Here is a 13,680-nt window from a genome sequence, read left to right as displayed (position 1 = left end):
GGGGGGGGGGGGGGGGGGGAAGAAGACGAAAAAGAAAAATCTGTCAGAGGCTTCCTGGATGCAGATTTGGTACTTAATAAAATAATACCTTATTAAATAATACATTTTCCGTTCTGCTGTTCAAGTATTTAATTTGCTTTAGTTGCTACATTTCAGGCTCTGAGTCAGTCTGTCTCCTGAACCTAACCATAACTTCTGAGGAGGATCCAGACCCAGCAGCTCTGCTCACTTTATGCAGGTTACTGTTAGACACTGTTTCCCACCCAGATATGAGGACCCTAAGCTGGTAATATTTTGTCAGTATTTAGTGTGAAATAATGTGAAATTCAAGTGGAAGTTCTAGAAAGAAATGCTAATTTTTCTTTCGATCCCCCACTGCCTGTGATGTTTGTTGTGAACTCCTTTCAGCACTTTGCAGAAGGCTAAGACAACTCTGTCATCTAAGCTTGTTATGATGCAGCTACGTGGGAGATTCCTTCCCAGCATGAGTGAGGCTCTGGTTGGATCTCCTGGGACTGTAAAAACTAAAAAGCTAAAAACACAAAGTCAGGAAAAAGGAACAACAAAGCTTCCACTCCATTTGTCCACGAGTTTACCTTTTAGGTTCACAATCTGAGAGAACTTGAGCTGCTGTATTTTATCAAAGGCTGCATCCACATCATCCAATGTAAAGAGGGTAAAATCTTCTGTATTGTGTCGAGACTAAAAGAAAAACAAGCCAAATTAAATGATTAAAAATGATCACAAGTGGGACACAAACGCCTCTCTTATAATTGCTTCCATTACCTGATAGAGATCATACATGAACATCTGGCCCATTTTATAAACAGGAATTGTTGCATAGATGGCACAGTTTAGACCCAGCTTCCCCACGGCGAATGGGAGGGCCCCGAGGTGGAGTGGATCAGGATGAGACAGGAGCACTGCATCGATCTGGTGAACATGCCTGTGAATACAACCAGAAGGCAGCTTGGTCAGTTCTTTGAGCAGAATGGGCAGAACCACCATCATGATTCACCCATTCTAAACTCAAGGCTATGCTAAGGTCGAAGAGCAAACCCAAGGGCTAATGCAATGACTCCCCTGCCACCCTTCCTCCCTCCCCCAATGAATTGAAATTTCTACTGTTATGGTATCAGATGCGCATTAAAACACTTAAAAAGGAAAATATAGACAGCACATGTAAGTTGGTTTTAAATGGTTATCACGTACGCTGTTAAGTGTTAAAGGGGCAGCATTTATATGCTCACATAGTTGTTACTGACTTTGCTTTCTAGCTTGGTGACAAAAGTGAAATGCCAGTTGCAGAAATACCATTAGGCAGGGAAGGACACATCCTCAGGGACAACAGGGATAAAGGAGATGCCTTAGAGATGTGTTTGTTCTTTTTGGCTTCAAGCTCTTCTTTTTCGTTCACTAATAGTAAGAATGCTGCAAATGTAATGGATTTTCCCCTCTGACATTTGTATCAGGTGGGTACATGAATCAAGTCACAACGTTGAATATGGAGACACAGAAAGTGAGGTCATGTGATGGGAGGACAGAGTTTCTCAGGGAAGTGTCCCTCTCCTCAGGCTTTGAGACTCCTGCTCTTTCCAAAAATTAAAGAGCATACTTTCTCTGGTCCACTAGCGAAGTAACAATAAGGTTTTGCTGTATTACAAAAACATAACTTATCAGCTAATCAAAACTTTGTAAATTACAATGGCCATAATTTAAGTTTTTGTCATAAATAAAATTTACTAAATTAATGATAGCAACAGTATATAACATCAAATGATGTTATGAAAGTGTAGAAAAAAAACTTGAGGGAAGGATCTGGTTTTTTTTTTTTTTTTTTTTTTTTTGAGACCTGGTTTCTCTTGTGTAACCCTGGATGCCTGGAACTTGCACTGTAGACCAGGCTGGCCTTGAACTCAGAGATCTGCCTGTCTCTGCTTCCCTAGTGCTGGGATTAAAGGCATGTGCCACCACTGACCAGCTGAGGAGTTTTTAAAGCTGATTCAATAAAACCTTAGAAGTCTGAACTGTTACTTACTTCCTCAGGGAATCAATAATGTCCACAGAGAAGTGTTCATCCCAGCCACAGTCCAACAAAAATCTAAACTCATCAACCTGGAGAAGATAGCAAAGAGCAGACTCTTCTTGAACCCCAGAGAGGGTGGTTAACTTGATGATAGATGTCATCTTTCTGGTCCAGTAATGGGTAGCTAAAAGGGGCTGGCAAATAAAAATATAATTAAGCATAAAAGCGCAGTCCACATAACAGGCAGGTTATTTCAAATTTTTAAGTACACAGAAATTCCAGGCTCTGATTAAAAGTTAGCAAGCTAAATCCATCCCGTTGCCCCGGGGCAGGTCTGTGAATAGTACTGGACTTTGGAATCACTGATCCAGATGCCAATCCACTCCTACAGCAAGTTAACTAACTTCTCCTCACCTGGGGACTCCAGTCCATACAACATTAGCAGTGATATACATTTACGAAGGATGGAGGAGTCCATGTAATATGGAGATTATCTAAGGCATAGACTACACCACCCATATTACTCAGTACTAAGAGGCAGTGAGTTAAGAACTTGTTTTCCAAGGCCAATCAGTTTTTCCTTTAGCTGCACGGTAAGTTGGCATGGTTTGGTTTTCCCTCTAAACAAGAGGTCATGCATACCCTCTCCAGAGAATCAGATTAGAAACCAGAGATCTTCCTTTCTCCTGCAGTCCTTAACACACAAGCAGAATGTATACATTCATAGGAACATGGTTTTCAGGAAGCTTAATGTTAATACTCGTGTGACACTGTAAGCGACTGAAAACTATCTTAATCTTTCCAATGATTTTGACAGTATCTTATGTCTGCAATTCTCAAAACAAAGACTGTATGTGAGGACACCTACTACACATTTTCCAATAAGATTAACAGTCTTGTGGTTAAACTTGTGGGATGAAGCTTTTGGTAACAGAAAGTGAGATGGCTCAGCAGGTAATGCAGGGTCTACAGTTAACTGATCCAGCTCCCTCTTGTTGATTACCTTTTTACTCCATAACAATGTTCATAAATGTAATTTTGCAGAGAATCTAAGCAATATTCTTCAAAAATGTCTTCTATTTTGTTTTGAACACAAACTTGGGGTTCCATGTATGTTAAACAAGCGTGCTAGCACTGAGCTAAATGCCCAACTGAATCAATCTACTTTAATGACGGAATCAAAGTGCTTGCAAAGAACTGGATGAATTCACATCTAACTTTTACAGAAAGACCCAGACTTTAACAGATGAAAAGTATCTTTTAGGTCCCCATGGTAAATCTGTTTCTTTTCCAGATTCATTACCTACTGATATTTCACCCGAAGATATGATAAAACACAAATTTATAAGTTCTTTTTTTTTTAAGTTCTTTATAAATCTTTTAAAAAAGTCTCGTGAATGTAATTTACGTCTATAGTGAGAATTTTTTTTTAAAGGCAGTTATGTCATTTGAATACATTTTTGTTTTAATTCTGGGTGTAGGACAAGAGGCTGCTTCCCAGGGGGGCGATTATCATTTGTTGAGTGTACTAGCAGGGGCATGATCTTTGCCAGCTCCGGATAGTTTACATTTGATATTTTGGAGACTCAGGAGAGCCCCGAGAAGGCTACAGTGAGAAGGCCTACGGTGGCTTACTGATGGTTCCTGTCGTTGCAGTTTGTCAAGTGGTCCTGAGCAAAGGGAGAAGTTGGAGATAGCCTGACCACAATGCTGGATTTGTGCCAAGGAACCCAATACCCCTAATCAACAGGACGTAGTCTTAGAAGGTCTATATCCTCTTTCCCCTCCTACCTTCTTTCTCTCCTACTTAGTGTTTGGGGGTGGAGGTGGGGGGAGGCGTTGGAAGGGATTAGGGTGGAATAAGGACTGGAAGGGAGAAAGTGTAAGATCCCAGTAACACAGCTAAACAAATACAACAATATACTTCCAGCTATAACTCTGGTGTTTTTCTCTAAGGCATCATGAGCAACAGAAGAAGTGCTTGCTTTTTTTAGACAAGTTTTCACAGTGAAGTCCTTTTGGCTGACAATATAGCACAAATGGCCTCAGATTCTTTAACCTCCCACCTCAGCCTCTAAAATGCTAGGATTCCAGGCATGTACAATTATGCCTGGCCCTATACGTTCCATTAAAAAAAAAAATGGGGTGGGAGAAAGGACTCAGAGGTTAAGAGCACTTGCTTTTTTTATAGAGGACCTGGGTTCACTTCCCAACCCTCTACATGGTGGTTCACAATCATCTATAACTTCAGTTCCTGGGGATCCAAAGCCCTAGACTCCAAAGGCACCAAACGTGTATGTGTTATACATGTATACATACTGTAATATCCAAAATGAATTCAAGACCACCTAGTACCTTCCCCCTTCAAAAAGGACTTTCCAAACTGTACTAGCAGGCCAAGTACAGAGCCAGATAAAGCAGCTGGCTGACTAAACAAATATAGAAACGTAGTTTTAACGGTCAAAATTACTAAGCTTCCAAAACAAGATTAACAATTCCCCCGCCCCGCCTCACACTAAAAACCTCAAGGACAGACAAAAAGAGAGTCACCCTCTACAAACCAACCAATGTCTAAAAAGGTTATTGACTACACCAATTAAAATAAGCCAAACTACCCTGGTGCCTATATCCGGCCCTTACAAAGTTATAAAAAGTGTGTTCTTTTTTTGTTCTGGGTCTCTCCTCTGGCCTGCGTGCTAAGAGGGGAATTCCCAACATGTTGGAATAATAAAAATCCTCATGCAGTTACAGCGATGGCGGTTTCTGTGGTCCTTGTGAGTAAGGGTCTTTTGACGAACTACAACAATACAAGCAAAAACTCATATGCATAAAATAAATCTAAAAGAAAAGAGATACATAAATTGTAAAGAGTTAAATTTACAAAAGGGATAAAACATAAGTAATTATGGGCCAAATTGGTCATAATCTGCTTATATATACTATTCAGTAAGTGAATCTTAAAAATTCTCAAGAGCTTCTGTTATTAAAGGAACTAAGATTACTTATTAAAGATTTATACAGTCAGGGCAGAAGGAGAGAAAACATTCAAAAGACTGGAATAAAATCAGCTAAGATGAAAACCACAAAGCTAGAAGGTATCAGTGAGAAATTCAGCCTGGCATGCTTCCATGAAAGACAGACAGACAGACTGACCAAGTGAGCAGCAGAGGCCCAGCAGAAGGGCCCTGGATACCCTGGACCTAGTTCTGTAGGCAATGCAGAGGCATTTAAAAATTCATTCTTTTAAGTAGGAAGAAGGCAAAAAAAAAAAAATGCCTTAAAAAAAAAAAAGTAGGAAGAAGGCATAATACAGGCAACTGTGCTGACGGAAAATAGGCAGATGTGCATGACTGAACGCCAACAGAACACACACAAACACAGAAAAGGGGAAATTGCTCAATTACACTCAAACACCTCTCCACTTCACTGATGCTAAGACTAAATTTTTTTTTTGTCTCGAATGTCTTCTTTAATTCCTTATCAATTAATGGGTTATTAGTCAAGTAACCAAGGCTGAAAGTCTTCCCTTATTTTCTGGGACCATCTCCTATCAATTCTCCCTCAGAACACCTTGCACGTATACGATCTCCCTTATGTTCTTACTGCTGATACCTGAATGGCAGGCCTCATTACCTTACACTTGGGTTTTGCCATTTCATTCCCGGCAGCTTTTCCCCTCTTTATCTCAATGGAAACACTACTGCCAGAATAATCTAAAACATCCCTGCAAACACTATCCCTTGTTCAAGTCTTTGAAGGAAGGGCTGGCAAGAGAGCTCAGTGGTTAACTTAAACCTGAGTTCAATCCCCTGCACCCACTTGATGGAAGGAGAGTACCCACTCCACCAAGCTGTCTTTGTGGCCTTCATTTGTCTGCTGTGGTAGATGTGTTCCCCCCCCACACACACACACACGAACATGCTATGATGTAATAATAGTTGAAAACTTAAAACACACACAAAACAACCTTTAAAGTTATCTACTGCCCGAAGAGGGAAAAATAAAAACAAGTAACTGAATGTTTTTACAGGGAGCGAGGTGAGGAGGAAGCAGGAGCTGCCTGATACCAGTTTACTATTTTCTCAAGGTCTGGCTCAAAGTCTCCTCCTTTCTCATCCTTTACCCATTATTAGTCTAGACTAATGTGAGCCACAGATGTAATTTAAAAATTTCCCAGCCACATTTACAGCAAAGAGGTAAGGCCTGGTGTTTTAACAGTGTCAAATCATCACTTCAACAGGTCGTCATTTAATGAGTCAGTTTCCAGTGTTTTTGCACTGTGTTCGGCGTGTACTTTCCAGTTCATTCCCGTTCAAGCCAACCTAATTTCAAGCACTCAATAGTGCATGTGGCCACTGTAATAGCAGAGGTCTAGACTCCCAAATCAATGCTTTGGGCTGGGGAACGTCGTGGTTTTGCCACTGAGTAAGAGCAAAGTTGGCACCACCCTCTTTTTATGTCCATGTCTCAGACTGATTTCAATGGTATCACCAACCATCAAGTTTCCCAGATTAAAAACCATTCACCCACTACCAGTAAACTGGCAGTCACAGGTGGAACCCTATGTAAGTGGCATTTCCTTCATTTCTTCAGGTGGTTCTTCTCCTGCCTCAGTGAAGGTTCTTGTTGCCTTACCTGAATGGCTGACATTGCATCTAGTTTTCTTATCTCAGGTTGGTCCTGCATAACCTTATATGCCAGATCATCCTAAGACATAAATACCTCCTGCCCACTCCCTGCCAAGTGTGCACCAGCTTCCTGCTAACTAAATGAAAGACAAGCTCCAAGACCACTCACAAGCCGACCTAATCTGCACCTTCAGTCTGCACCAACCACTCTTCCAGTTTTTGATTCGTTAAAAATCTCCCCAACAGCGCCCAGCCTTCTCACGTTTTTAATCCCTCTTCTGCACTCAGGAGTAACTTTGTTCTCCCAGGCTTAGCAAATTCCTCTTGATCTGGCTCAGGTGCAAGCTTTTCATTGTCCCCAGGTAAAGCTTCATTACTTAGCACAAAGGAGGCAGGAGCAGTGTTTGCCAAGGGATGATGAATGTGTCCAAAAGCGATCATCTTTGCATCTCCCAAACCAAGCACAGTGTTCGCAGCATTAGAAATAAATGTGCTGCCGGGCGTGGTGGCGCACGCCTTTAATCCCAGCACTCGGGAGGCAGAGGCAGGTGGATTTCTGAGTTCGAGGCCAGCCTGGTCTACAGAGTGAGTTCCAGGATCAGCCAGGGCTATACAGAGAAACCCTGTCTCGAAAAACCAAAAAAAAAAAAAAAAAAAAAAAAAAAAAAAAAAAAAAAAAAAAAAAAAAGAAAGAAAGAAATGTGCTGAACGCACTGAAACCACCACATATCGGGAATTCCCCCAGGACAGTGATTTCGACTACCTCTGCTTCATCTCGAATATATATCAGATACTTGCTTTCACAAGAATGATCGTTCACGCTGAGGTCAACCAATGAGAAATGCACAAAGACGGATCTGGACTAGTCCTGGGGCTTACAGTGGGAGAAGTCTCTCTTTAATCGTTCAGGTAAAGAAAGGCTTTGAAAGGGGCAAAGGAATTGTAAAATTAAAGGTTAGAAAAGTAGGCATCGATAATGCTTAAGTTCGCCCTGTCACAGGGGCCAGAGTACTGGGGCTGGATATGGCCTGACTTCTGGTTTCCTGAAAAGTACGTAAGCAAGGAAACTAGGAATGGGATCTTGGGAAACGTGGTGATTGCGGTAGCGCCGAGAGAGAAGTTAATTCTATCAAGGCGTGGCATGAGACTCTCAAGGGTCTTTGAAATTAAGGAGCTACGAAGGCACCTGCTGGCCTCGTGTTCTCTGAGCCCAAGATGAGAAAGGCAAAGATGGGGAGGCTTGGGGAGTACGGCGGTACCAGGGGAAAGAGCCCAGGCTGGACGCGGATTAACTTTTAGCTCCCGCTGATGAAAGCTCAGAGGAACTAGACAGGAGGGAGGGCAAGGAGGAACCATAGGCGCGCCCCAACACCCCGAGGTTTCAGCCCGGGGAAAAAGTCACTTCTCTTCCCCCTTGCGGAACGCTTGTTCCAGGAACCACGGAGACTGTCACAACCGAAACCGCGGGAGCGCGTCCGGGCGACACCGGGCCGACGCGGGAACCCATCCCCTTGAGGGCCTCCTCCCAACCCGAAGGCTCCTTTCCGTCTCCGGTCCTCACCTACCAGGCCAATCTCCCCCCGGCACCGTCCGCCGCCCTTCCCAACCCCTAGTGGAACGCAGGTCGGAGAGCGAGCAGGGTTAGCGCGCGCTCAGCGGCGGAGAGCAGCCGGCAGGAGCCCCTGTGTGGTGGCCGCCATCTTGGGCCTGAGCAGAGCGGCTGAGGCGGGGACGACCCGGGCGACACCATCTGTAGGGGTGGCGCCGAACCGGGTCAGGGGAGATGACAGCGCAAAAGCTCGCAAACCTTGTCAGCCCGGATCCACGTCTTATTCAAAACGTGTCACGATCATTCACAGCTTAAGATGTACGGGACTCGCGCGTGAGAAGGGAGAGAGAAGCGCCGGTTTGCCGACGCCACCCCCTCTCCTCAGGGCTGGCGCGGCGAGTGGCAGCTCCTTAGGTCACGGCTTCCGCCGGCGCCAGTGGCCTAGCTCCCTGCGGCTGTCCTTGGTCGCCTTGACACCAGGCTGAAGGTGGGTCTGGGGACCCCGGCGCCACCCGTGGTGGTGATGCGGGCGGGAGGGTTCTGGGGAACGCTCGCATGGAGGGGGAAACAGGGTCGCCTTCGCCTTTTACAAAGACTGCTCTGATGCTGGCTTAACCAAAGCGTCTCTGGGGACGATCTGATGGCCTGGCTCTCGGGGGACTCGGAAGGGTTCTCAAGGATCCGACTCTTGAGCCCACAGTAGGGAATGCAGCTCCTATCCAGAAGCGGGGCGCATTCGCCCAGGCGTCTGTCTGTCTCCTCGTCCAACTCCTAAATGTGAAACCCGCACGTAGCCATTTGCCTTTTAAAAACAAGGCTTTCGCCCGGCGTGGTGGCGCACGCCTTTAATCCCAGCACTCGGGAGGCAGAGGCAGGCGGATTTCTGAGTTCGAGGCCAGCCTGGTCTACAGAGTGAGTTCCAGGACAGCCAAGGCAACACAGAGAAACCCTGTCTCGAAAAAACAAACAAACAAACAAACAAACAAACAAAAAAAAAAAACAAAAAAACCCCCAAGGCTTTCTGCTTGGTTTCCAGCCCGTGTTATGATCTCAACGGTTTCGGTTTTCCTTCATTCATTTCATGTCTTAGGTGACACTTTGTAATAATTATAAAGAACTGTGGGGTCCAGTCCGACACAAGGTATTATTTCTTAAAAAGTCTACATGTGCCTGCAGTGGTGGCGCACGCCTTTAATCCCAGCACTTGGGAAGCAGAGGCAGGTGGATTTCTGAGTTCAAGGCCCAGCCTGGTCTACAGAGTGAGTTCCAGGGCAGCCAGGGCTTTAAAGACAACAAAAAAAAGTCTACATGTTTCCAGCATGAATCCAGATAGAAGACTCACCAAAATAAGACTCAGAGCAGTGTCTGTTTTCTTCTTGAAAAGGGAAAGAAACTTGTGTTAAAAAATATTAAGAAATATGTGGGGTTAGTTGTTTTTTTGTTTTGTTTTTAAAAAGTAAAAGCTGGATATATACATATCTCTCTCTCACACACATGGTGGGGGCGAGAGAGGTGGGGGCTCTGCAAAAAAGAAAAGAGAGGAGGAGTTATTTAACTGTTTACCTCCATACACAGGAGAGACAGTAGAACAAAAGAGCTTAAGCCTGATCAGGATACAGATTGTCTGGGGACTATGCTAATCCTGACTCTTTACCCTATACTTCAAACAAGTTACTTTGCCACAACTAAATTTGGATTTCTTCATCTGAAAATAAATAAATAAATAAATAAAGCCCCAATCTTGAGACATGGTTACTTAAATCTGCAGTCTGTTGTGAGGAGTATATGAATTAGCTGTGACGCAGAAACGCCTCTTCCATGTGGCCCACATCTGTAATTCCGACTACTTTTGAGGATGAGGCAGAGGGCTAGTAAGTTTAAAGCCAGCCAGAGCTTCACAGTAAGACTGTCTCAAAAAACAAACAAACAAACAAACAAAAGATTCAGTTCTTGTTAAAAGCTTGCCCCCCCCCCCAAAAAAAATTGGATCACTTTAATATTAAAAAATAAATGACCAAGCCGGGCGTGGTGGCACACGCCTTTAATCCCAGCACTCGGGAGGCAGAGGCAGGCGGATTTCTGAGTTCGAGGCTAGCCTGGTCTGCAAAGTGAGTTCCAGGACAGCCAGGGCTACACAGAGAAACCCTGTCTCAAAATAAAATAAAATAAAATTAAAATAAATAAAATAAAAATAAAAACAAATGCAAGGCAGAGTGTGTGGCTCTGTGATACAGTATGTGCTTTTCAAAGCCAAGTGCTTCCTCCCTCCCTCTCTAGCCCCCCTTCTCTCTCTCTCTCTCTCTCTCTCTCTCTCTCTCTCTCTCTCTCTCTCTCTCTTTTTCTTGACACGGTTTCTCTGTGTAGCCCAGGCTGGCCTTGAACTCAGAGATCCTCCTGCTTCTGCCTTCTCAGTGCACCACCACTGCCCAGCCTCCCAATTCTTTTTTTTTTAAATACCACAGCACCAGACAGTGGTGCACAGGGGAGGCAGAGGCAGGCAGATTCCTGTGAGATCCAGGACAGCCAGGGCTACAAAGAAATACTCTCTTGAAAAGCAAAGCAATAATGCTATATTTTATTTCTGAAATAAAAACAAAATTCTTCTTATGGCCTAGAGAGATGGCTGGGCTCAGGGGTTCACAGTGCTTGCTGCCTTTCCAGAGGATCTCTCCACTCACAGCTCACAACTCCAGTTCCAAAGGGCTGTGACACCTTTGACCATCTTAGGTTCCTGTACTCATATGCACAGGTGCACACACACGCACACATACAAAACGTAACAATAAAAATAAATCTGAAGAACTAAATAGACTATTAATTTGTGCTCTCATAAGCACCCGCCAGGAGTATATTCCTTAAGCAGTTAGTTGGCCCTGTCCTATTGGTAACATTCTTAGCTCACCCACACCAAACCTGAAGTGCAGCTTGTCCTGGTCCTCACTAGATGAAGCTCTATGGATTTAGGCCCATGACCAAGACCCTCGCTCTAGTTCCCCTCTTACCCATTTTCTGGCGAATCATTCTGACTCACAGATGGCCACTTTTGCCCTCCCTGCTCATCTTGCAGAAAGACATCTCTGTAGATGATGTTCACTGCATTGCTTCCCAAGTCAGTTGAGTAGCTACTGAAATATGAGGTGCCCCTCTGGGACTAAGATTTGTCATTTTCTCCTATGGATGATAGTCCTTCATGATGGCTGAGGCCACCGTGGATTCTGTGAAGAATCTGTTTCTTAGTACCATTGTCATTATGCCTCCAGTCTGTAGAAGTCCATGTGTGGCAAGAGGCCCATAAGGCTTCCCTCTTTTCTAAGTAGAACCAGACCAAACCCATCTATGCCAATAGGAATGACTCATAGCCTACAGGTAGCTGTGAGCTTATTTTAAACTGCTGTGAGCTAGGAATCCTCAAGTACTTGTTAGTGCAAAAATGCTGTCTTAACAGCTGTATAAACAAGGAAGCTAAGGGCTTTTTTTTTAAAAAACATTTGTGTGTTTGGGCATGCATTTTCTTGTTTGTTTGTTTGTTTGTTTTTCAAGACAGTGTTTCTCTGTGTAGCCCTGGCTGTCCTGGAACTCACTCTGTAGACCAGGCTGGCCTCAAACTCAGAAATCCTCCTGCCTCTGCCTCCCAAGTGCTGGGATTAAAGGTGTGTGCTACCACCGCCCGGCGTGCATGAATTTTCACGGCACAGCACACTTGGCTGGTGCAGAGGGAGGGTAGCAGATAACTCTCAAGTGTCAGCTCTCCTTCCATCATGTGAGTGCTAGGAATCAAGTGTGGGTCCTTAGACTTGATGGCTAGTGCCTTTACTTGCTGAGTCATCTTTCTGGCCCTTAAAGTTTGCAATAAGGGCAGAAAGTGTCGGTGGCCACTCAGTTTGCCAAACTAACACAGTCTCATGAACATAGACATTGACTAGTAAGTATTTTGCAGTTGAGTGCTATTAAAAGTAACTTCCTTTACCATCTCCACACTTGACTGGCTCAAGTTTATAAAGGTAATCAGTTCTGAGCTCTTGGTTAACATTTCATATAAGTGATGCTACTTAATAAAAGGGAAGAGAACAACTGTCTTACAGGAAATGAAGTAAGATGGCTTTACTTACATTTAAATCTCCAAGAAGCATTTGTATTCAAATCAGTGGGTGAGTTGTGGTGTCTGGAAGAGCCTATGTGTGGCAAGAGCCCCATAGTCCTAACTCATCTCTCTCCTGAACAGAGCCAGATCAAACCAATCTCTCAGAATTCTAGTAGTAATGGTTCTGTTAGTCCAGCCTCATCTTGGAGGTAAAGCCAGATTCTCCAGTTTAAAAAGGGCTTCCCAGGTGGTACTGATGTGTAGTTAAGGTTGAGAATTCCAGCCGTAACTAGGCAACAAACTACAACATAACTAACAGATGACTAAATTGTAAGTATATATTTATCTCTTCGTGTACTACATAATGATTTTTAGAGATAGGTGATGTCCAAACAGGAGTTTGCTATGTGGAATGTTACATATTATGAACTTTATAGTAACTGCGACTTTTAACTTAATGGTTATAGTCTAACACTGACTTTAGGAACTAGATTCTTAAAAATTTGAGAAATAGTTAGAACTGTGTTAGTATATGGACCAGTTCAGGTAGAGCAAGAATGTGATCTATGAGCACAGATTGAGCTAAGCACTCTTGCTGGCAGTAGTGTGTTGCTTCTCCTAAGGTTGACATGTCCTCTCAACCACTGTATGTGACATATTCATTCACATGTGGATGTGGTTTTGTTTCTCATCTGTGTATACAAATCTTAACAGAAAATTGATGGTTTTTATTGAACTCAGTACACAGTTGCTATTTTTTACTTCCTTGCCCGTTCTGTTCTCCCTTATCTGCTTTTTGGAAAGTGTTAAAAGATAAAAAGCGGGCTGGAGAGATGGCTCAGCAGTTAAGAGCACTGACTGCTCTTCCAAAGGTCCTGAGTTCAATTCCCAGCAACCACATGGTAGCTCACAACCATCTATAATAGGATCCGATGCCCTCTTCTAGTGTGTCTGAAGACAGCTACAGTGCACTCATATAAATAAAATAAATAAATCTTTAAAAAAAAAAAGGTAAAAAGCACCAGAAATATCTCAAAAGGAGGGGAAGTGTGCTATGATACAGGTGGCATTGTGAGAGACCTGAATTTTAACAGCAGCTTGCAATCAATAGCTATTTGAGTTAAGCTGTTGGCTTTTAAAATGCATTTTATGTGTATGCCTGTTTTGTCTGCATGGATGTATGTGTATGTACACCACATTTGAGCCTGCTGCCCTTGGAAGTTAGAAGTCATGGGGTCCTCAGGAATTAAAGTTATGGATGGTTGTGAACTGTGTGTAGGTACTGAGAACAGATCGTACGTCCTCTGAAAGAACAAGTGCCTTGCCGGGCGTGGTGGTGCACGCCTTTAATCCCATCACTCGGGAGGCAGAGGCAGACGGATTTCTGAGTTCGAGG

General features: G+C 43.7%; 2 protein-coding genes across 5 annotated transcripts in view; one reads left to right on the top strand and one right to left on the bottom strand.

Annotated features, from left to right (window-relative positions):
* The window catches only part of Cpsf2 (cleavage and polyadenylation specific factor 2), a 30,528-nt gene extending 21,970 nt beyond the window's left edge, over positions 1-8,558 (bottom strand). The window contains exons 1-4 of one of the 3 annotated variants that reach the window (XM_021178809.2): positions 8,462-8,558; positions 2,039-2,220; positions 787-946; positions 597-702 (exon numbers count right to left, since the gene is read on the bottom strand). In XM_021178809.2, coding sequence (XP_021034468.1) covers positions 597-702; positions 787-946; positions 2,039-2,187 — 415 coding nt within the window. In that variant the 5' untranslated portion in view covers positions 2,188-2,220; positions 8,462-8,558. Of the gene's footprint in view, positions 1-596; positions 703-786; positions 947-2,038; positions 2,221-8,215; positions 8,377-8,461 lie in introns of those variants that run through there. The other 2 variants (XM_021178808.1, XM_021178807.2) reach the window with 2 other exon arrangements.
* Positions 8,559-8,580: 22 nt separating this feature from the next.
* Positions 8,581-13,680, top strand: part of Ndufb1 (NADH:ubiquinone oxidoreductase subunit B1) — an 8,076-nt gene continuing 2,976 nt past the window's right edge. For both annotated transcript variants that reach the window (XM_029484671.1, XM_029484670.1), the window contains exon 1: positions 8,581-8,690. The gene's annotated coding sequence lies outside the window, so the exon portion shown is untranslated. The remainder of the gene's footprint in view (positions 8,691-13,680) is intronic.

Source organism: Mus caroli, chromosome 12 (genome assembly GCF_900094665.2).
Source record: "Mus caroli chromosome 12, CAROLI_EIJ_v1.1, whole genome shotgun sequence".
Classification (NCBI taxonomy): domain Eukaryota; kingdom Metazoa; phylum Chordata; class Mammalia; order Rodentia; family Muridae; genus Mus; species Mus caroli.
Note: the sequence above shows the minus strand (reverse complement) of the source record. Positions and strands in the feature narration are given on the sequence as shown.